Source organism: Anabrus simplex, chromosome 5 (assembly GCF_040414725.1).
Source record: "Anabrus simplex isolate iqAnaSimp1 chromosome 5, ASM4041472v1, whole genome shotgun sequence".
Taxonomy (NCBI): domain Eukaryota; kingdom Metazoa; phylum Arthropoda; class Insecta; order Orthoptera; family Tettigoniidae; genus Anabrus; species Anabrus simplex.
The window spans coordinates 255,564,679-255,586,792 of NC_090269.1; the positions used below are offsets into that span (position 1 = coordinate 255,564,679).

General features: G+C 40.8%; 1 protein-coding gene across 1 annotated transcript in view; it reads left to right on the forward strand.

The window, feature by feature from the left end:
- The first annotated feature begins 9,913 nt into the window (after positions 1 to 9,913).
- The window catches only part of LOC136873956 (eukaryotic initiation factor 4A-III), a 34,765-nt gene continuing 22,564 nt past the window's right edge, over positions 9,914 to 22,114 (forward strand). Inside the window, exon 1 of the mRNA XM_067147351.2 lies at positions 9,914 to 11,764. Coding sequence (XP_067003452.1) covers positions 10,205 to 11,416 — 1,212 coding nt within the window. The 5' untranslated portion in view covers positions 9,914 to 10,204 and the 3' untranslated portion in view covers positions 11,417 to 11,764. The remainder of the gene's footprint in view (positions 11,765 to 22,114) is intronic.

A 22,114-nucleotide genomic window follows, 5' to 3' on the forward strand; every position in this document is an offset into this window, starting at 1 on the left:
TGAACCACGGTATCCAGCAGTGAGAGGCCGACGCGCTGCCGTCTTAGCCACGGAGGCTCTTTTGGGATAACTACCACATCCAAAGTATATTCAAATTCAGTTTTAAAGCTCCTGTTTGTAAATGTTGTAACAGTTGATTTGCCTGCATTAACCTTCATATTATTTTCTTCAACCCATTGTTGGATACTCTCAAGGTCCCTTTGTAATTCTGAACTATCCTCAATCTTATTTATTTGCCTATAAACAATTATATCATCTGCATACAATCTTATTTTTGATGTTATATTATTCCCTAAATCATTTGTGTATATTAAGAAAATTAACGGATCAATTATACTACCCTGTGCAATTCCCTTCCAAACTTTCTCTTCCTGTGATATATTATTTCCTACTTTGACTTTCTGAACACTTGAATTTAAAAATGTTCTTATCCAACGTATAACCCTTACGTCCAATCCTATTCTCTCCAATTCTTTAATAATATTCTATGTTCCACTCTATCAAAGGCTTTGGAAAGGTCAATGGCTATGCACTCTAACTGGCCTCCTGAATCCAACTGATCTGATATGTCCTGCTGAAATCCCGCCAGTTGTGCCTCACAAGAAAAATTCTTTCTAAATCCATACTGGCTCCTCATGAACCAATTTTTGTCATCACATATCGCTCTGATGTACTTTGCTATTAAACTCTCCAGTATTTTACAAACTATACTGGTCAGGCTGATTGGTCTGTAGTTCTCAGGTTGCCTTTTATCACCCTTTCCTTTATAAATTGGCATTATTATAGATTCCTTCCATTCTTTTCGTATTACACCATTACACTACTATTATAGTCAAAGATAAATTTTAAATAAGGCACTATGTACCACCGCATTGTCTTTAATACCTCCCCAGTAATTTGATCAATTCCTGCTGCTTTTGCTTACTGAAGCAGTTGTATTTCTCTGAAAATATCTTCATTTGTGAATGAGAAGCTTCTTGTTTCCCTATGTGTCTCTCCCTCTCTATCTTCTGTTACTGTTTCCCACTCCTGACAATCTTCTACTGTATATCTGAATTCCCTACTAAATAGATTTTCTTTCTCAGTATCTGTTAAATAGTGCTCACCCCCTTCTCCGACCATTGTAGGAATTTGGATTCCTTTTCCTTTTTGATTCCTAATATGTGAATACAGCTTTTTCCATTTCCCTTTGTGGTCTTTACGCTCTTGAAGTATGCCATTCATATAATTCTCTTTTGCTTCCTTTTTCACTCTATTTAGTTCCCTCATTAGCAGTTTTTTAGTTTCTCTCTTCTCCCTACCCTCTTTAATTTTCTTGTTTACTATTCTATATTTTCATTTTAATTTACTTATTTCCCTCGTATAATAAACGGGGTCTGAGGTCATTTTACCCTTCTTAACAGGTACAAATCTCTACTATCCTTCCCAGATGATTCCTTTACATTTAGCCCAAAGTGTATCCACATTACTCCCTTCACTTATCCAACAACTGAATTGTGATTTAAGGTAAGTCCCAAATTCATCAACTTTGGGTTTTCTGTATAATTTCTTGTCTTGTGTGACCCTCTTATTAAGCATTTTTGGTACAAGTCCTACATCCCTTATTACAGCCTTATTGTCACCTATTCCTTCAATTATTTCAGTTTTATCAACAATTTCCTATGATTTAACCAAGAATACATCTAGTAAGTTATTGAGACGAGTCGGTTCTTGTACTACTTGTGTAAATCCTCCCTCCCAAATTAACTTATTTGCCAGTTTCTTTTCATGGGCTTCACTTGCAGCTGCATTCCATTCAACTTCAGGCAAGTTTAGATCTCCCCCGATTATTACCATATCATTATTATTGTTTTTATGAGTTTAATCTATTATTTTCTCAAATATTTCCATGTCTCTTTCCTCTCTTCTAGGCATATATGTTCCTACAATTCCCTCCTCCTTCATATTATCAGAACATAATTTTACCCCTAATATTTCATCCCTTTCATCGGTAAACCATTCATGTGAACAATAAGTTTCCTTCACCAGAATAAACACCCCCCTCCCTTTTAATCTCCTCGGTCTCTACGATGGACTGTATACCTTCTGGAAATACTTCTATATTACCCACCCCTTCTCTCAACCACGATTCAACTCTTATCACCAAATCAATCTCATAAGTTTCCATCAATGTACCGAATTTTAATTGTATGTTTACTACACTCTGACTGTTTACCAAGAGCAATCTCAGACCTTCTTCCTCCCTAAAACTTGACTGTTGGAATTGGGTAACATTTGACTCATGAGTTTAGAACGTCCCTGGAACCCAGATCTTTGTACATAGATCTTGATTTAAGGATCTGGGTTTTCTGGCAAGTTTCCCTGTATATGCCAATTTAGTGGTATGGGTTTTCTTAAGTGCATATTAGTTTGCAAATCTCTGTTGATAATTGTAGCAATGTGTCTACAGAGGATTGCTTTTCTATTACCATTCAGATGTAACCCATGCCCAGTGAACATTTGCCTGCCAAGTTCTAAAGTATCTACTACATAGACATTTCTAAAACTCTTACATAACCTCTTGATTTTTGTATTTCAATTTTGTTCACACACGAGTCCTCTATATGGTCATAGCTGGGTGGCACATTCACTACAATTACTCGTCACCATGCACAGGCCTTATATCTAGGTGGTGTTGGTCACATCGTACTGATCACCCCCCTGTCCTCTTTAAAGTTTTTTCGATCCCGTCGACTAAATACTTAGGTATTTACCTCGACAGGAAATTATTTTGGCACTCTCACATCCAATACCCTGCAGGGAGATCTCTGTCGATAAATACTTTATTTTCTGCCTTAATGAAGCGATCTTGGGGATCAGAGCCGTGTACAGTGCTACTGTTGTATCAAAACATCATTCGTTCGACTTTTGATTATGGCTCGGGATTCCTTAACACGGCGGATATTAAATAGTTGTCTGATTTGGACTCGATTCAGGTACAGTTTATTAAATTCTGCATCGGGGCTCTGAAATCCTCCCCCAGTAACGCGACTTTGATGGAGGCTGCGGAATCACTTGCCTCCAAATTTATTATCAGGACTCTCTCAATTACCTCCCACTCCCTCCTACCCAAATTATCCCCATTTGTTCGCTACTATCAGGAACGATGTACTCCTTTACGCCGCTACTCAGCTATTTCCTTGGCATATAATTCCCCTTTTTCTCTTCGAATTTCTATCAAACGTACCCCGTCTACTTCTAAGTATCTTCTTCCCTTTAAAGCAAATTACTATGTCCCTCAAATTAGGTTTCCCTCATTCGTTGGTTCTAAATCCTCCGTTCAAATATATGGAACCCGTTCTAATAAATACGTACGAGTAGCTCTGTCACAGGACGTTCATTACCTTTCCCCAATCTTATATAATATATCAATGGCTCAAAATATAATAACCCGCCAGGTGTAGGGGCTGCGGTTTTTTCGCAAAATCTCCACATTTCAAAACAATATACACCCCCGTCGGGGTCATCTATTTTTACGGCGGAGGCTTTTGCAATTCGTCAAGCCTTGTTATGCATGAAATATTCTCAACTCACCAGTGCTTACATTGCGTCTCATTCCCTGAGTGTACCCAAAGCTTTAAACAGTCCCAGGCCCTGGAAATGTAGTTACATTCAAAATCTTCGAAAAATTTGTTTTGATATACATCAATAGGGAATAATGGTTACCTTATTTTGGATTCCTGGTCTATCTAATATCAATGAGAATGAACAGGCTGATGCCTTGGCCAATTTGGCGGTTAAAGGACAGGGTGTAACATACCATTTGGCATTACCCTTCAACGATTTTTGAGCAGTTGTAGAGACACGGCCAGACAATTATGGCAAGATGATTGGAGTCACCCCTCGCGTCAGTTGCGGCGATTGGGAATTAGAAGTAGGAGGCAAGAAATCTACAGAAAAAAAACAGTACTTGTGTTTGAGGGATGTAGTGGGGGTGGGGTTATATACATACAAACGGAGAGGGGTTGGGGTGGCTTCACAATGGTAAGATTCTTTTATGCTTTCTGAGCGAATGGAGTGTGCTATTGTATGGCTGTGAATCTTGGACTATCACAGATCAGGATTATAAACGACTGGAAGCGTTTGAGATGCGCGTCTGGAGACGTATGCTCAGGATTAAATGGATTGAAAAGAGAACAATCGAAAGCATTCTAGAAGAAATTCAAGGGAAGAGAGAACTGATTTTAACGATACAAAGAAGTAGAGCTAAATTCACTGGCCACATCTTGCGACACAATGCCTTTCCTACCAATCTGCTGGAAGGAAACATCACAGGGAAGAAAGGCCGAGGACGAGCGAGGAAAAAAATCCTTCAAAACTTAGCACAGATTCTCCTTTATGGTTCTCGTTATGAAATTAAACGAGGAGCTGAGCAGAGGAGAGAATGTGTGCATGGACAAGGCATTGCCTTTTGATGATAGTTCCCAGTTTCATCCGGCTAAAATTGAATAACAGTAATGTTTTCTCCACAAAGCCTGAGGCAGCTGCCCCCTCCCTCACCCCACCTAATCGCCGCTACTGTCTAGAGTGGAACGGGTCGCAGTTTGTTTACGCTCCTCCCGACTATACCTAAATATCCGTGGTTTATACAACATTATTATTCTAGACATCATATTACTAATATTATTCGCTTGCGTCTCAATCGCATATGCACTCCGAGCAGTTACGTCGTATGAAAATGGTAGAGTTTGACCTATGTAAATGTCATACTTCGGTCGGTACAATTAACTATATTTTTTTCAATGTCCGCTGCGCGAAGTTAGCAGAATAAAATGGTTGCAGCCGCTTTTTCGGCAACAACTAGTTTTACCAACTCAACTATCATGTTGTATAATAAATCCCACGCACGGTACGGTGGTGGCTCTATCAAACTTCCTTTCCGGAACCAACACTTTCATGTAATCATTTTCCGCTGTATTTCCCTTCGGTGTTGATCCCGAAGCTTTGTACCTCGTGTCCTTGTGCAATTCCTGTGTGTCGTATATTCGTGGTAGAATTATTATCCTCTATGCCTAACTTTAGCCCTTGTGTTTTCGTCTCCTTCATAATTTGTTGATCACTCAAGCCCATTAAATTATAATGCCTTCGATTCCAAAATGTGCAGCAATGATTTTTATTTGAAAACGTGTTTTCTATAAAAGTCCAATACGTTTTGACGGATATAGCATTCCATTGACTAATCAGCATACCTACTTAGGTATCTGTCTTGATTGCAATCTTAATTGGAATTATATCCAGGCTTTACATAGAAAAGCGGAAGTTTACCTTATAATTCTTCACACCGTCACTGGGCGTAACTGGGGAGCTGACCCATCATCCGCATTACTGCTGTATCGAGCTACCATACGTTCTTATTTGGATTATAGTGCATATATAATTGATCTAGCACCTAAAAATACTCTATCAAAATTGGATATAATACAACACACAGCATTAAGATCTAGTATTGGTGCCCTTAAAACCACTCCCACAAATGCACTGTTAGTTGATACAAGTGAACCCCCTCTCAACATTCGTCGTTTAATGTTAGCAAAAAAATATATTCTGAAACACTTTGCCAGATCGAAATCCCTTATTATACCCAAAATGCAACTTTTGTATGTATGGGCGCCCATATGACAGTTTGTAGAGGGGGCCCTAGACCTGGGGGTGTGTAGGATTTTTAAAATTTTGGAAGATGAATGGCGGTAGAATAACGCTGCCTCTGTGGATCCCTGGTAGAGTGTCGGCCTCCGGATCCCAAGATAGCGAGTTCAAACTCGGCAGTGGTCGGATTTTTGAAGGGCGGAAAAAGTCCATTCGACACTCCATGTCGTACGATGTCGGCATGTAAAAGATCTCTGGTGATACATTTGGTATTTACCCGACAAAATTTATTAACTCTCAGCCATAGACGGCCAAGAGAGATCCCGTTTACTCTGTCTGCCATCTAGTGGGCCTAGAGTAAAACAGAACGTCGAAATTGACGAGCAGGCAACCAGATAGCGTCAAATTGAAATGTCTGCACACGGTAGCTGTGGCCATACGATTATTATTATTATTATTATTATTATTATTATTATTATTAACATCCACGGTATCTCCTGCCTGTTGGTGGGGGTTGGCGGTACTACCACTTCTATGTAATACAGACTTTTAAATCATTTTCCTGAAGGAAAAGCACCTGACTACATTTTATTTTTGCCTTTCAATGAGAGCTAGAGGGGGGCCACGGACCCACTTGCCCCCGGGCATGGGCGCCCTTGTTTGTATGAATATTATCAACAACGTTACCCCCAAAATGGCAGATATCCAGCGATATATATGGCGTACTCTGAATTGCAGCATATTCAAGACTCTGTACTCAGAACACCGCATTTAACCATGCACTCATATTCCTACGAAACCCTTAATTTTAAACCTCAGATTTTTATTCAATCTTCTTCCCTATCACCCCACTCTTCACAGAGTACAGAAGTTATCATGCCAACAGTAAAGAAACTTAAAGTATCACTGAATCCACATGACGTAAATATTTTTACAGATGGAGCAAAATCCCATCATGGCGTAGGGGCAGCATTCTTTGACTCCAATACGCGCGAAAGTTTTCAGTATCATTTACCGAACTATATAACTATATTCACGGCTGAACTTTATGGAATTCACCAAGCTCTATCATATGTACAACGCTACGAGTTTCCGAAAGTTAATATTTTTACAGACTCTCAAAGTGTTCTTCACGCTTTACATACATCCCCGCAGTCCTACAATGGTTATTTATATGATGTCAAACAATTTGTATCACCTCGAGCAGTCAGGAGCATATATCACCTTAATCTGGATAAAAGGGCATACGGACAACCCAGGTAATGATTAAGCTGACCTAGCTGCTAAAGAAGCAAGTCGCTTTAATTCTGATCTCCTACAAATCAAAGTTCCTTTTACAGATTATTTTCCCCTTTTCAAACATGAAGCTCGTCAATCTTGGCAAACGATAAGGCAACACTCATCAAGTATAAAGGGAAAGTACTATTATCAGGTGCAACCCTATATTCCTACAAAACCATGGTATTTAAATGGATCCTACACTCGACGTCACATAATTAATATCATACATTTGCGATTTAACCATGCATTAACTCCCGATTATAAGTATAGATTTCACATTTCTAACCTCCCATACTGTATATGTGGACATCCAAACGGAGATAGCAACCATCTACACTGACTGACAGAGCAAATGCAACACCAAGAAGGAGTGGTTCGAAAGGGATGAAAGTTGGGGAAAAAACAGAGACGGCACGGACGAATAATTGATGTTTATTTCAAACCGATATGCAGGTTACACAATGCGCACAGCATCGACTCAGTAGGATGTAGGACCACCGCGAGCGGCGATGCACGCAGAAACACGTCGAGGTACAGAGTCAATAAGAGTGCGGATGGTGTCCTGAGGGATGGTTCTCCATTCTCTGTCAACCATTTGCCACAGTTGGTCGTCCTTACGAGGCTGGGGCAGAGTTTGCAAACGGCGTCCAATGAGATCCCACACGTGTTCGATTGGTGAGAGATCCGGAGAGTACGCTGGCCACGGAAGCATCTGTACACCTCGTAGAGCCTGTTGGGAGATGCGAGCAGTGTGTGGGTGGGCATTATCCTGCTGAAACAGAGCATTGGGCAGCCCCTGAAGGTACGGGAGTGCCACCGGCCGCAGCACATGCTGCACGTAGCGGTGGGCATTTAACGTGCCTTGAATACGCACTAGAGGTGACGTGGAATCATACGCAATAGCGCCCCAAACCATGATGCCGCGTTGTCTAGCGGTAGGGCGCTCCACAGTTACTGCCGGATTTGACCTTTCTCCACGCCGACGCCACACTCGTCTGCGGTGACTATCACTGACAGAACAGAAGCGTGACTCATCGGAGAACACGACGTTCCGCCATTCCCTCATCCAAGTCGCTCTAGCCCGGCACCATGCCAGGCGTGCACGTCTATGCTGTGGAGTCAATGGTAGTCTTCTGAGCGGACGCCGGGAGTGCAGGCCTCCTTCAACCAATCGACGGGAAATTGTTCTGGTCGATATTGGAACAGCCAGGGTGTCCTGCACATGCTGAAGAATGGCGGTTGACGTGGCGTGCGGGGCTGCCACCGCTTGGCGGCGGATGCGCCGATCTTCGCGTGCTGACGTCACTCAGGCTGCGCCTGGACCCCTCGCACGTGCCACATGTCCCTGCGCCAACCATCTTCGCCACAGGCGCTGCACCGTGGACACATCCCTATGGGTATCGGCTGCGATTTGACGAATCGACCAACCTGCCCTTCTCAGCCCGTCTGTCTGCTGGAAATGCCTCCGTTGACGGCGGCCTGGCATTCTTAGCTATACACGTGTCCTGTGGCACACGACAACACGTTCTACAATGACTGTCGGCTGAGAAATCACGGTACGAAGTGGGCCATTCGCCAACGCCGTGTCCCATTTATCGTTCGCTACGTGCACAGCACAGCGGCGCATTTCACATCATGAGCATACCTCAGTGACGTCAGTCTACCCTGCAATTGGCATAAAGTTCTGACCACTCCTTCTTGGTGTTGCATTTGCTCTGTCAGTCAGTGTATTTTTTCAAGCCCTCAATATACTTTCCATCAACGTCTTCTATTTAAACAATTAATAAAAAGTAACATACTTCTGCCAGCAAGCATTCAATGCTTATTATTTGAACCTTCACCACGTATCATTTTACTAGTAAACCAATTTCTTGATCATACTAAATTAAGGTTGTAAACAAACGATGTTCCATTGTTTTTTCGCAGCTTGCATAGGAATTGCACTTCTACATTTTTTATAACGCGACTTTTTATACCTACCCCCTGGTGTTGATTACAATGGCGAGATACCTTGACTTTACCAATAATTTTACGAATTTACGTGTAAATAAAAACCCTTGAGTGAGTGATGCGTGTGTATAACAAGTCTCATTTTCTATTTAAGAGAAGATAAAAAGTGCGTATAGTGACTGGGTAACAGTACGACTCAAACCCAAACAAACCTTTCAAGTAGATGAAATTATAAAGCCAAGAGCAGAAGATGTAGGAGGAGAATAACCGGAACTGCAAAGAACCCCCTGGTTCACTATGGGCACTTACTCTAGAAGACATATAACTACACTAATCCGTTTACGATTCAATCATGCGCTTACACCCGAATATAAGTATAAATTTCATATCAGTGACACAGATATTTGCACGTGTCAGCAAGCAAGTGGTACGATTCATCACATAATATTCCAATGTTGTAACTATTCTATCCAACGAAAAACGTTTTTTCAAGCACTAATAAATCATAACGTTCCTCTACCAACTAGTGTCGCTTGTCTTATTCATGCTCCTACGGAACCATTAGTAAATATGCTCACTAATTTCGTTGATGAATGTAACATCGCCTTATAAGTCACCTTTAGTAGCCTACACATGTCACTAACGTTCTCACACTTACATTACATAACCTGACTATTCCTTTAAACTACACATGTTAACAACAGTACAAATCAGCTCACCGATAATAGAAGAAATGCCATATCTATCATGGATATCACTTATCGGCGAATATTATCTTTTCATTACAATCTAACATAGGGTCCAATTAATAATTTAATCATTCTTTACCCGCCCAAGCCTACTCCTCTGATTCTTCCTCAACCACGCAAAACAACTTCCAAACCTTGCATTACCCAGGATTACCAACCTAGAACTTACGTATATTCTTTCAACACAAATAAGTGCATTAACAAACGATGTGGTTATTGGGTACAGAGTTAAAACTAAGCCCAACAACATACAAGAAGAAGAAATGTAGGAGGAGAAGAAGAAGAAATGTTGTGTATACTGTGTTTGATGTGTATGTATTCTTTGCCTGTGATGATATTCATGAGGTGAGAAGCTGGCGTTTGGTGACCCTTTGGTTGGGATTTTATTTGGATTGACTGCGAGTTTATAATTATTTTTTTACTTGATTTATTTGAACATTAATGTGACTTGGTCTGGATACTGGAGGTATATCCAATTGTTCGTTCGTGTGAATGTGAATACAGCACGATATTGGCGACATTTTATAATAGTGTGTTCGTAAAGTAGGTTACAGTTTGTAATTTCTTAACTGTGAAAAAGCGTGTTAAAAAAAGGAATCATGGATGACATACGCGTGAGACGTGTTGTGCAGACTGAAGATCTCTCCAATGTTGAATTCGAGACCAGTGAAGATGTGGAAGTTATTAGCTCTTTTGATAATATGTCTTTGCGAGAAGAGTTGTTACGCGGAATTTACGCGTATGGATTCGAGAAACCATCTGCAATTCAGCAGAGAGCTATTAAACCCATAGTTAAAGGGAGGGATGTTATTGCCCAAGCTCAGTCTGGTACAGGAAAAACTGCTACATTTTCTATTGCTATATTGCAGAATTTAGAAACAAGTGTACGAGAAACTCAAGTTCTCTGTCTTTCTCCAACAAGAGAACTTGCTGTTCAGATACAGAAAGTTATACTAGCATTGGGTGACTTCATGAATGTTCAGTGTCATGCTTGTATTGGTGGCACGAATCTTGGAGAAGACATCAGGAAGTTAGATTATGGGCAGCATGTTGTGTCAGGAACTCCAGGCAGAGTTTTTGACATGATTAGACGAAGGGTTCTTAGAACACGGTCTATTAAAATGTTAGTCCTCGATGAGGCAGATGAAATGTTAAACAAGGGTTTCAAAGAGCAGATATATGATGTGTATCGATATCTTCCTCCAGCAACCCAAGTTGTACTTATCTCAGCTACATTACCACACGAGATCCTTGAGATGACCAGTAAGTTCATGACAGATCCTATCCGAATATTAGTCAAGCGTGATGAATTGACTTTGGAAGGAATCAAACAGTTCTTTGTGGCTGTTGAACGTGAAGAATGGAAATTTGATACATTGTGTGATCTTTATGATACTCTAACAATAACTCAAGCAGTTATATTCTGCAACACTAAAAGGAAAGTTGACTGGCTGACAGAAAAAATGCGTGAGGCAAATTTCACTGTCAGTTCAATGCATGGTGACATGCCACAGAAGGAGCGAGATGCAATCATGAAGGAATTTCGATCTGGTCAGAGTAGGGTATTAATAACAACTGATGTTTGGGCCAGAGGTATTGATGTCCAACAGGTTTCTTTGGTCATTAATTATGATCTCCCAAATAATCGAGAGTTGTACATTCACAGAATTGGCCGTTCAGGTCGATTTGGTAGGAAAGGTGTTGCCATCAATTTTGTAAAAAGTGACGATATTCGGATTCTCCGTGACATTGAACAGTATTATTCCACTCAGATTGATGAAATGCCTATGAATGTTGCTGATTTGATCTGATTGACTGTGATTCAAAGAACACTCCAAAGAACAGCGTGTAATTTTATAAGATTTATATATGTTAAGGTAGGCCTAGTTGTTATTATGGCTGAGGGTGAATATTACCCTTCACAGTGTGCATATTCTTTTTGTTTATTACCATCAGGAAGACAGACTCTATGCACATTATTTTTTTTTCATGGGAGGGACTTGAATTTAACTCTCTTAAATCTAAAATATCTTGACACAATGTGCTTACAAAATAAGATATGACTTTACTTTTCTTACTGTGAAGAAGAATTCAAGAAGGTGGTGAATTGGAGGAGAATCTTCTGATTTGGATGACATCATTAGCCATTGAACTGAATGGTAAGTTTTGTATATTTTATATATCAGTCATCCTCTTGACTGCCTCATGGTAGAAATAAAAGTTGCTTTTCTTTAAGATTTACAATATAATTTTGATCAGCTGTGCAGAGGTAGTTGTCAGGTAGTTACGCAAACTAATCGTATCCTTGAAATTTCATTGTAATTTTTGTACTAAATGGAGGATAATAATTGCTTTCATACAAATCAGCAGTAAATTAATATATACCATTATTACTAGAGAAATATAGGTACGTAATTACGGCGACTATCTCGCTAAAGACACGACTCTCTTCTGTGGATTTCCACTTCATTGTGCCGTCTTTTGTTTCCTTCCTGAGGTCCAGTGCTAGCACCGACGAATGGAAGTGCTATGTCTGTGAATTCTTGGGCACTTCAAATGGGGAAAATGGAGGTGAAAAGTGTATCATAAGTAAAACAAAAAAGATTTTTGTTGAAAGAAAAGTTGCTTTTCTTGTATTGAGATGGTAGGATTTACAGTATAATTTTGATCAGCTGTGCACGGGTAGTTTCAGATGGTTACGTGAATGAATCATATCCATGGACCAGTAATGATATTAAATTATGAGTTATGGGCACAAGAAAACAACTCGCCACACCAAGGAAAGCAAAGAAGTTCAAAGAAGTTGAGTGACCAAAGACTTCACACACAAAAGTGTTAAATGAACAAAAGACATACTGAAGCGCTGTGGCATAGTAGAATTCATAGTCGTAATGTAGCAAAGTATGTATCTATATATTTCTCTAGTAATAATTGTGTGGTAGGCCTATAATTTTTCCTTTCGCAACCCAGAGTTTTTAACATTTTAAGGAAGCGAATGTAATGCAAATCTTACTTGGAATTCCTTTTAGAGGAGAGATGTGTTCATTGCGATGCCTAGGAACTCACCAACCCGCCCCCGGAAGTACATTTCCTTTTATAACCTAATAAGAGCAGCACTCACATTCTCATTGGTCAACGTAAACAGAATGTCACGTCATTGCCATCAATGCTGATACATACATTGCGTTACCAACCCCCGCTGAATAAAGGCACAAAGAAAAAACACCATGTAAAGGAAACAATGTGAAATACACAACAGCAGTAATTTAATTTAACACTTGCATTAAATGGTCTTGTCCAGGTTGTATCCTAACCGTCCGCACGTCCAGACCAGTCGTGTTTCCACATAAAACTAGAGGCCTAGGGCCGCTTCGCGGCTTCTAACCATCCAAACCAATGGTCTTGTCCATGGCAAGAATGCTAACCGTCCAGACCAATCGTTGTTCACGGCAAGAATCCTAACTGTCCAGACCAATTGTCTTGTCCACGGCAAGAATCCTAACCGTCCAGACCAATCGTGTTTCCTCACGAAACTAGGAGCCTAGGGCCGCTTCGCGGCTTCTAATCGTCCAGACCAATGGTCTTGTCCACGGCAGGAATCCTAACCATCCAGTCCAATCGTCTTGTCCACGGCAAGAATCCTAACCGTCCAGACCAGTCATGTTTCCTCACGAAACTAGGGCCGCTTCGCGGCTTCTAACCGTCCAGACCAATAGTCTTGTCCAGATCCTATCCTAACAGTCCATACGGCAAGAACCAATCCAGACCAAAGGTCTAACCAATGTAACAATAATCACCACCACCAGCTATCGAAGTACCACTCATTAGTTCCTAAGTACAGAGGTTGGCAGCGCTGAGCGCCTCTTGACAACATCCTTCGTGAGCGTGTAAACAAACGACAGTCGTTCCGCGCGCAGCTGAATGTAGCGAGTGCTGGGCTGCGGAAGGTAAAATTATAAGGGTACGTTTATGCTGCAGCCTGGCTGCTGGCACATCGCTAAGCCTCGCTGTTCGATGTTAGGCGATGATGAAACAAATCAATGAATCTCAATCAGTGCATTTACCCTGGAGCCCGGCTCATAGCTGCGCTGCTGGCTGCTATCCTTGCCACATCCATGGTCTCAAACACGTTTGATTTTCGAGCCTGGCTCATCGCTGGCAATGCTGTAACTTGGACTGTGATTGGTTCTTTCAAGGTCACCCGCACTCCCACTCTTCCTCTTTTCGCACTCTATACACACGTTCAGTGATCACTTGCTCACTTGCTATCTGAACCTGTCTTCGAACTCAATGCGATTTGGAGCCAGCGGCATGCGGATCATCACACGAGTTTCATATGAGATAAAAGGAGTGACGAGATGACGAGCGGCCAGTAGACCTTTTCCTACGTTTTATGAGAGAGAGTGGCTTGTTTTATCCTGTTTAAAAGTAAAGTAACTATGTGTGTTTTAATTGGTTTATTGTTAACTACTATTTTACCCTACCGGGCGAGTTGGCCGTGCGATTAGGGGCGTGCAGCTGTGAGCTTGCATCCTGGAGACAGTGGGTTCGAACCCCACTGTCGGTGGCCCTGAAGATGGTTTTCCGTGGTTTCCCATTTTCACACCAGGAAAATGCTGGGGTTGTACCTTAATTAAGATCACGACTGCTTCCTTCCTATTCAGAGGCCTCTTCTATCCCATCGTCGCCATAAGACCTATCTGTGTCGGTGCGACGTAAAGCAAATAGCATTTTCCTAATCCTAGTCAATGGGTTAATTATAACTTTTAATCCATTTCGTCTCATCTTGTACCATCAGGGGCCGATGACCTACATGTTAGCCCACTTTAAACCACAAGCATCATCATCAAACTATCGAATGACGTGGCAAAAGAATGCGGAACGATTACATCAACTTTGTTCTTTTAATCTTGCCATTTTGGGGACCTCTATTTTTACAAGCAGGTGATTTATATGAAGTACCTCGTTTTTCATGGAAAGTTCGACAGTTATTTTTTCAAACTGTAAAAAAATGTTGTTAAGGAGACCTACAGTAACTAAAGTCAAAATGACATACTCCATAACCCCCTATTTTACATTACTTAAAGTACACTATTAAATTACGAAATGAAGCATTTGTAGCTTCATTCTTCAATCAACTCCCGCAGTAGAAATGCACTGCAAAATCCAGGCTAAGCATTTTACACTTTTTATTTCACATTCAGTACACCAAATTATAGTAAGATACACTCGCCAACAGAACTACGACTCACTCGTTAAAAAAATCTCTGAATTTATTCCGCACTTCAGAAGCTTCAGCTGGAGCTGTGTTCTTTCTCCTCGATGGGGTAGCTCTTGGAAGTACGTCTTCGTAGTCTAAGAGGTGTTTTTTTTTGCTTTACGTCGCACCGACACAGATATGGCTTACGGCGACGGTGGGATAGGAAAGGCCTAGGAATTGGAAGGAAGCGGCCGTGGCCTTAATTAAGGTACAGCCCCGGCATTTGCCTGGTGTGAAAAGGGGAAACCACGAAAAACCATCTTCAGGGTTGCCGACAGTGGAGCTCGAAGCCACTATCTCCCGATTACTGGATACTGGCCGCACTTAAGCGACTGCAGCTATCGAGCTCGGTAGTTCATGCCCTCTATATCTATAATCAAATTATGCAAAATAAAAACCGCCTTAACTATCAGTTCCTCTGTTTTGAATTTTCGACTACAGCTGAGAGCTGCCAGCAGCGTGCGCGCGGGGCTGCTGCAGGGTAAAAGCTCCATGGCGAGCAGCCAGGCTATAGCCAGCAGCGAAGTGCTAGGGCGAGCATCCATGAGTTGGCAGCGAAGCTGCAGCATAAATGTACCCTAATAATTTTATTTATTAATTTACCGCTAATTTTACTCTTAATTTGCGTGAAAGCAATTACTTACTATCTTCCGTTTAGGACAAAAATTATAATGAAATTTCATGGATACGATTCGTTCACATACCCTCTCAGGTTTTTTGATAGTTGCTCTGATTCATGAAACACATGCGATACCTCCACTTAAGTCATGTCTTTCTCACTGCCCACCCATCTGCACTGCAGAACTATGTAACGAACCAAATCACTGCACTGAGCACTCAAGAGTTAATATTTTAATTGTTGCCGTGAATTTATCTATATGACCACAAATATCAGAGAGAGATCAGGCTTATTTTTACCTTTGCTGGTACTTCTGTTGACCCTTTGTGGGTGAAAAAGCATAGGGCCTACCTGAAGTAGCATAAGAGAGCTCCTTCCTTTATGCTTGCCAGGGATTCGCCAACCTGCCCATTGAAGTATTGTTACTTATATAAATAAATAAAAATGAATGCAAATTATGCCAAAGGCAAGATACACTCCAGCTTGTGCAGTAATCTACGGTGGGTTTACTACGATTTGTTCATTTAATAACATGGTAGATCAGTTGCACAGCTTACAAACCCTTCAAGTTTGGTTCATGGTAGAGTTTTGTCTTAACACCTTATGTGTTGGTAGCCATTGTAGTATTGTAGGTCCTCGTTTGCATCCGTCCATGTTCTGTTCTTCATGGCCTTGGTCAAGTAGAAGTCCATCCAGATTTCCCTTCTTTTAAATGTCCTTTCTTCTGGTACCCTCTTCAAGTTGGTTGTGAAAAGCAAAAAAACTTGATTCTTTAAAAGTCCTTCATTAGGAAGGGCTTCCCAGTGAGCTCATATAGCAGTCTTGAGCGTATGTATTTATGTACCTTAAGGACATCCTTCAGGTAATGATAAAGATGTTGATTCCCGTAGAGAACTGAAATATTTGTTCCGAATGAGTAAATTTATAAAACCAATATAGTTGGTCCGTTATTAGACATTACAAATTTTCCATCTTAACTTATTCCTGGTTGCCAACGCTTTTATCCTTCAGGTACCTTGCTTTTACTTTTTCTGATGTTCAGTGGTCTCCAATACTTAATTTATCCCAGATTGTATCTATCGCTTATGCGAGTATTGGAATGATTTTGGCATCAAAGAGTACCATGGCAGACTTCAGGGATAATCTGGTTATGGCTCTGATATCAAATATAGCTTTTGTAGTTGCTGCTGCTCATATTCTTACGTTGATTCTGAACAAGCTCATTGTTGCTTTTAAGGTCAACCCTAGATATTTAAAACTTTACAGTTTGTTGGGGTTTTTGTTTGAAAAACATTCTGTGTTCCGGGGATACACATCTCCCTTCCTGAAAATCATGTGCTCGGTCTTCTGTGTGTTTACCTGTAATTCGTTATTATCTGCTCCTTTTCCCCAGAGGGTGGATCAACTTTTGTAGGTCTTTGATGTCATTAGACCCTAGAACCATGGCGTCTGTGTAGATGTATGGGCTAAGTGGGTTTCTGTGGAGTATGCCATTTGTCTGTACAGTCTCTTGTGAAACAGTTACATTGTTGGAAATTTGGACGTTGTTACTCCTCATCATGTTGTGGATTAGTTCTTTGAGTGCTTTGTTCTCCTTCACTATCATATTTTTACGAATGAAATGCTGTCTGTTTTATTACTCTAATTTATTTCAGGATGGTCCAATAAATGCACATCCACATACATGCACACACACACATATATACATACAGTTCTATTCAGTCATGACTGACAACACTCACTAATTGCTGGCTGTTTAGAAGTCTCTCGCAGCAGGACTTCAGCTGGACAGTCTTTACCTGAAGGAAGCTATAATCCTGACTGACATGCCTTTCACTTGTGCTCGCAAGTCCAGTCACCCCACTCTGCAGATAGCTAGGTTTGAACACAGGCTACTGGCCACACAACATAAGATGACTGTTCCTTGGTTCGACTCCAGTGATTCACACAGTCGCATACAATGCACAACTAAACAGCAGGACAGTACTCCTCACAAAACGACCATTAACACTGTTCCAATTACACTCAGGATAACTGCTCGAATTGCTGACTCTACGATGGTCTACAGTCCACAGAAGTAAACACACACTGTACTCTAAGGCAGCAAACGCAGTATTCCATTCTGTATGTGATGATACTCTGACTCCTATGGTACACTGACTCCAGCCAACAGCTGTCTCAGTCCAACTACTCACTGGACACTCCGACACAACAACCCTTCCTCGTTCAGACTCCGATAGGACACTAGCAACAGCCAACACCTCTGTCGGCTTCAGCCCAGCCACCGTAACCTAACACTCTGAGTCCAACTCAGTCTCCAGCACTGACTCCAACCCTGAGTTGCACACTGACTGACTGTTCGCGGCCAGCCTCTTTTTTATAGCTCGGGTGAAGCCTACTAGAATATTTGTGATGTGGCTACAGACAGAACATTCTCGATGCACCTCACAGTGTCTCACAGGGAAACCAGATGAAGAGAACAGTGCATGGAAAGGCCAGCCATGCCCTCCAGATTGGCTGGGAGCTCCCCAGTCAGCTCCGGGAAGTACCGAAAGGGGCTACCACAAGGGTGGCATGTAACATCATCTAGTTTTGTGAAGATGATGGTCCTATTCAGATTGTTGAAGGTTTTCAATAAATTTATGAATACCTGATGCATGCAGTTTGTCTCGAGGTATTCTAAGGATGTTCTCTAAGTCATCTTGGAAATTTCTGATTGCCTGGAGCGTTCTTCTCCCTCTTCTAAAACATATACGCCTAGAAGAATAAAAAGGGAGATTATAACTATATCCCGTGCCACGCAACATTAGTACCATCGGTCACCACTTGTATCACAAACATCTATGTGCGAAGTGACTAGCATTTGTTTCTTTCTTGCGGACTTCTCGTGGAGGACATGATCGGGCGGGGCATAAGGTTACCAACCTGTCTAGTTAGGAACTAAGATAAGTTCTAAATGACTTTTTTTCTTACCATGCAAACAGTCTATAGTAAAATGCCTCTCAAAGGGATTATGGCCCTAAAGGGGCCACTGTTCTCATAACAGATATTGGCCTCGATGTACGAAGATAGGTTACAGCTACTAAATGATCTTTTTTCTTGCCAGGCGGACAGTATGCTCCTTTACAGGTTCTTTTTTACTTGTGCTTTTGTTCTGCGGGGTTTGGTAACAGAATTTAATTCTCATAATTTCTGGGAATGGCAACACAATATATTTTTGTTAGCCAGTAGCATTGCTGGTAGCTACTTCAGCAATGGAGAATGCCGTGTGCTAGTCTTCATTAGGTTATAAAAGTAAATGTACTTCTCTGGATGTGTTGGTGGGTTCCTGGACATCACAATGAACACCTCTCTCCTCTGAAATGAATCACATGTGAGATTTACATCATTTCTACTTCCTTACAATGTTCTTGCATGGCATGGCATACATTTTTAACAAAAGGGAGATTGCGTAAATGTTAGATTTGTGATCATTATCTGTGATGCTATTGGCCAGCTTGGATCAGCTGCCCTGAAGACAAGTTTTCTGTTATCTCCGACTGTGACCATAAGGCTGCCACCTTATTTGAAAATAAGAAAACCATGTTGTTTCAAATTGTTATGGAGTGCACAAATAACCTTACTTTTTGTCACATTTTAGTAGGACTCCTGGAGATGCTAGAGGCCTGTTGGTTGCTTTCTGGCTTTAACCTTGTGGCTTATTTCCCCCAACCCTCTTTGCTTGCCTCAAGCCTAATGGTCTTGTTGCTAGCCAGACCTAATCAATCCAGACCTATGGTCTTGTCATTAGCCTGGTCTTGTGAGGATAGTGGTCTTGTCTTTAGCTGGACGTAAGTTCCTAAGTTGGCAGCCTTGAGTAGCTTGCTGTAACGTCATCTCAGCTATGCCATGTTGGATCCCTAACCTATCTTTCACGAAGGGTTAGCGGAAGTTTTACCTGTGTCTATTATAATTATTAACTCTTTTGCTCCCAGACATTTTGGCAGGGTATGTGCAAGAAATCCCAGGCCCTTTTCTTGCTTTATTGTAGTATTGTACTAAAATGTGCATATTTCACTTATTTAGGCCTACTGTCCAAATTGAATATTTTTTAAATGTTTTATTTGTAAATACATACTCTAAAAGATACTAAAAGCAAAAAATATATATAATTTTCCAAAATCTACTGACCAAATCAGAATTTTTTATTTTTTTCACATTTCTCAAACTTTCAGATACAGAAAGGAAAAAAAGCTGGCTTCCAACAATCCATATCAGTTAAAAGAAGATTTAAAAATGAACAAAACCACTAAATTTCCAAGCTACAGTATTGCAGAACTACAAACAACACTATCGACTTCTCTCCAACAACGTAGTCAGGTGGCGCACAAGGTCAATATCTTTCAGATTTTGCTCGCTTCTTTCAGCACTGTATACTATACTAAAGTTTGTTTAACCCTAGAATCATAAAGTCCCTCCAGGGTAACACGAATCATAAACTTTTGTCTGTCAGACTACCAAAAAGAAAAGCACTTTAACCAGCATAAACCCAACATTTTACACAAAATACAGAATATTAAAGTTAAAACCACCACACGTAGTGATGACGATACACTCTGGTCAGTTTTTCTTCAATAGGAACATTCAATGCATTGTTTTGCCTGGAGATCAAGACAAACGTGCTTCGGCATGTCTTACAAAGGAATCGGGTTATTCTTCTTTTCTTTGATGGACAAAACGCTCAAACTTTTCTTCCTTCAGCAGTACCTGATTGAGGCTCTTCAGGAATGCCGCCTTTTCCAAGAATTTCAGCAATGGTCCTCTTCAGGCTGCGCCTCAAAGTTGGTGTCTGAAGTCTCTCTTGCAGCTTTGGAGCCATTAGCATTTTGGATATATCCTTTGAAAACTCTTGCCTTGAAAGTGGCTTTTGGCCTTTTTGAACCATCTTAAGCACATAAATAATGTATCCATTGGCAAGTGATGTATTAATCATACTATAAAAGATACACATTGGCCATCTCGTTTTCTTGAAGAGGACATCAATGTTGACATTTAATCAAAAGTGTCCACGGCACCTTTAGTCCCATTGTAGTCTTCTCCCATATCTTTTTCCGACTGCCTGCTGTTGTTCGTACTTCATGGCATGTAGAAAGGAGGATTACATTCTTGTTTGGTTTTCCTTTATACGATACCATTGTTTTTATACCATCATAACAAAACATGGAGGACGCAAGCTTTCTTCCCTTGATTGTTTTCATCTCTCCATGTTTTGTGGCTTGTCTTTTCTCATTGTTCCAATGATTGTCAGGTTATGGTCGCAATGCAGAGAATCAGCCAGACGAATTGAGGTGAACCAATTTTCGTCATAATATTTCTCTTTGATGCATGTATTGGCTGGGTAATTTCATTCACGAAATACATTACCACGAATGTCTCCTGAAGAAAGTGGTTTTCTGTCTAATTCAGAAAGAACTGACGCTATCAACTCATCATCATGCGCTAGATTTTCCATTTCAGTATCCTATTAAGTTTACGTATTACGTACAAAAACATTACTGTAATAAACCAGATATTCACACTATTTACAGCTATGTACAAATCACGAATACTTTCACAAATCATAAACTTTCGTCTCTCAGACGACGGTCATATCGCAGTGAACAAACAACTGGACCTTTATGCTTGAAACCAAGGTCAGCATTAATTGTTGATAGCCGGGGAAGAACAGATGGAGGGGGAAGGCACAGTTCATTAGGATCCGGAAATTACCGCGGAAAATACAGGGGTGCGTAGTATGGGAGACGAAAATGTATGATTCTAGGGTTAAGCAGTTGGTATGAGTAGAACATTTCTTCCTGATTAATTTGGTGTATGTTACGCATATATTTGAGAGTGTATTATATTTTTAAAAATTATTTAGGAAATGGACGTTGGGATTTCTTGCACATACCGCCGACATCCTTATATAGGGACACGGAGCGAAAGGGTTAACATACAGTCCTTGGCCATTTTATTAGACACACCTGACTTAAAAAAAAAAAATCACTTGTGTTTGGGGGTCTGGTTTTGTAAACTGGCTCACATTTCATTGTTTAATGGGTTGAATATTGTAAAACAGCTATTATTAAATGAAATGAGCTCATTTGTTGAGGAGTATCATTCTTGTAAGAGCTGATTATTGATGAACAAGTACCAGTTGCAGCCTTGAGAACAGCAAGAACTGACGTGTTTGAAGCATGAGTGCATTTTTAAATCTGGTATTGTTGGTTTCCTGGTTTATATACAGGGTCTTTTTTTTTTTTTTTTTTCTAGCTCATTCCTTAGCACCACTCAGAGCACAGCATGGCTGGCACAATGACACTCTGTCGCTAGCCGGTATAATGCGCGCTTTTCCTCCCCACTACTCACGGCAATTCACACTTATAGAAATCCATTTCTAGTGAAACTATTAGTCTATAACCTACCTGGCATTACATTTGATTTTCAAAATGTTGGCCCTCAGCTGTCAAACACGCCTGACACCTCGTAAATAGGTTTGCAGACACTCGGCGAATCTCAGCCCTTGTGATGTTCAAAATAACTTGTGTAATGTTCTCTTGTATTTCTTCTCTTTTGTGAGGGTTGTTCACATACACTTTTCCCTTCAGCATC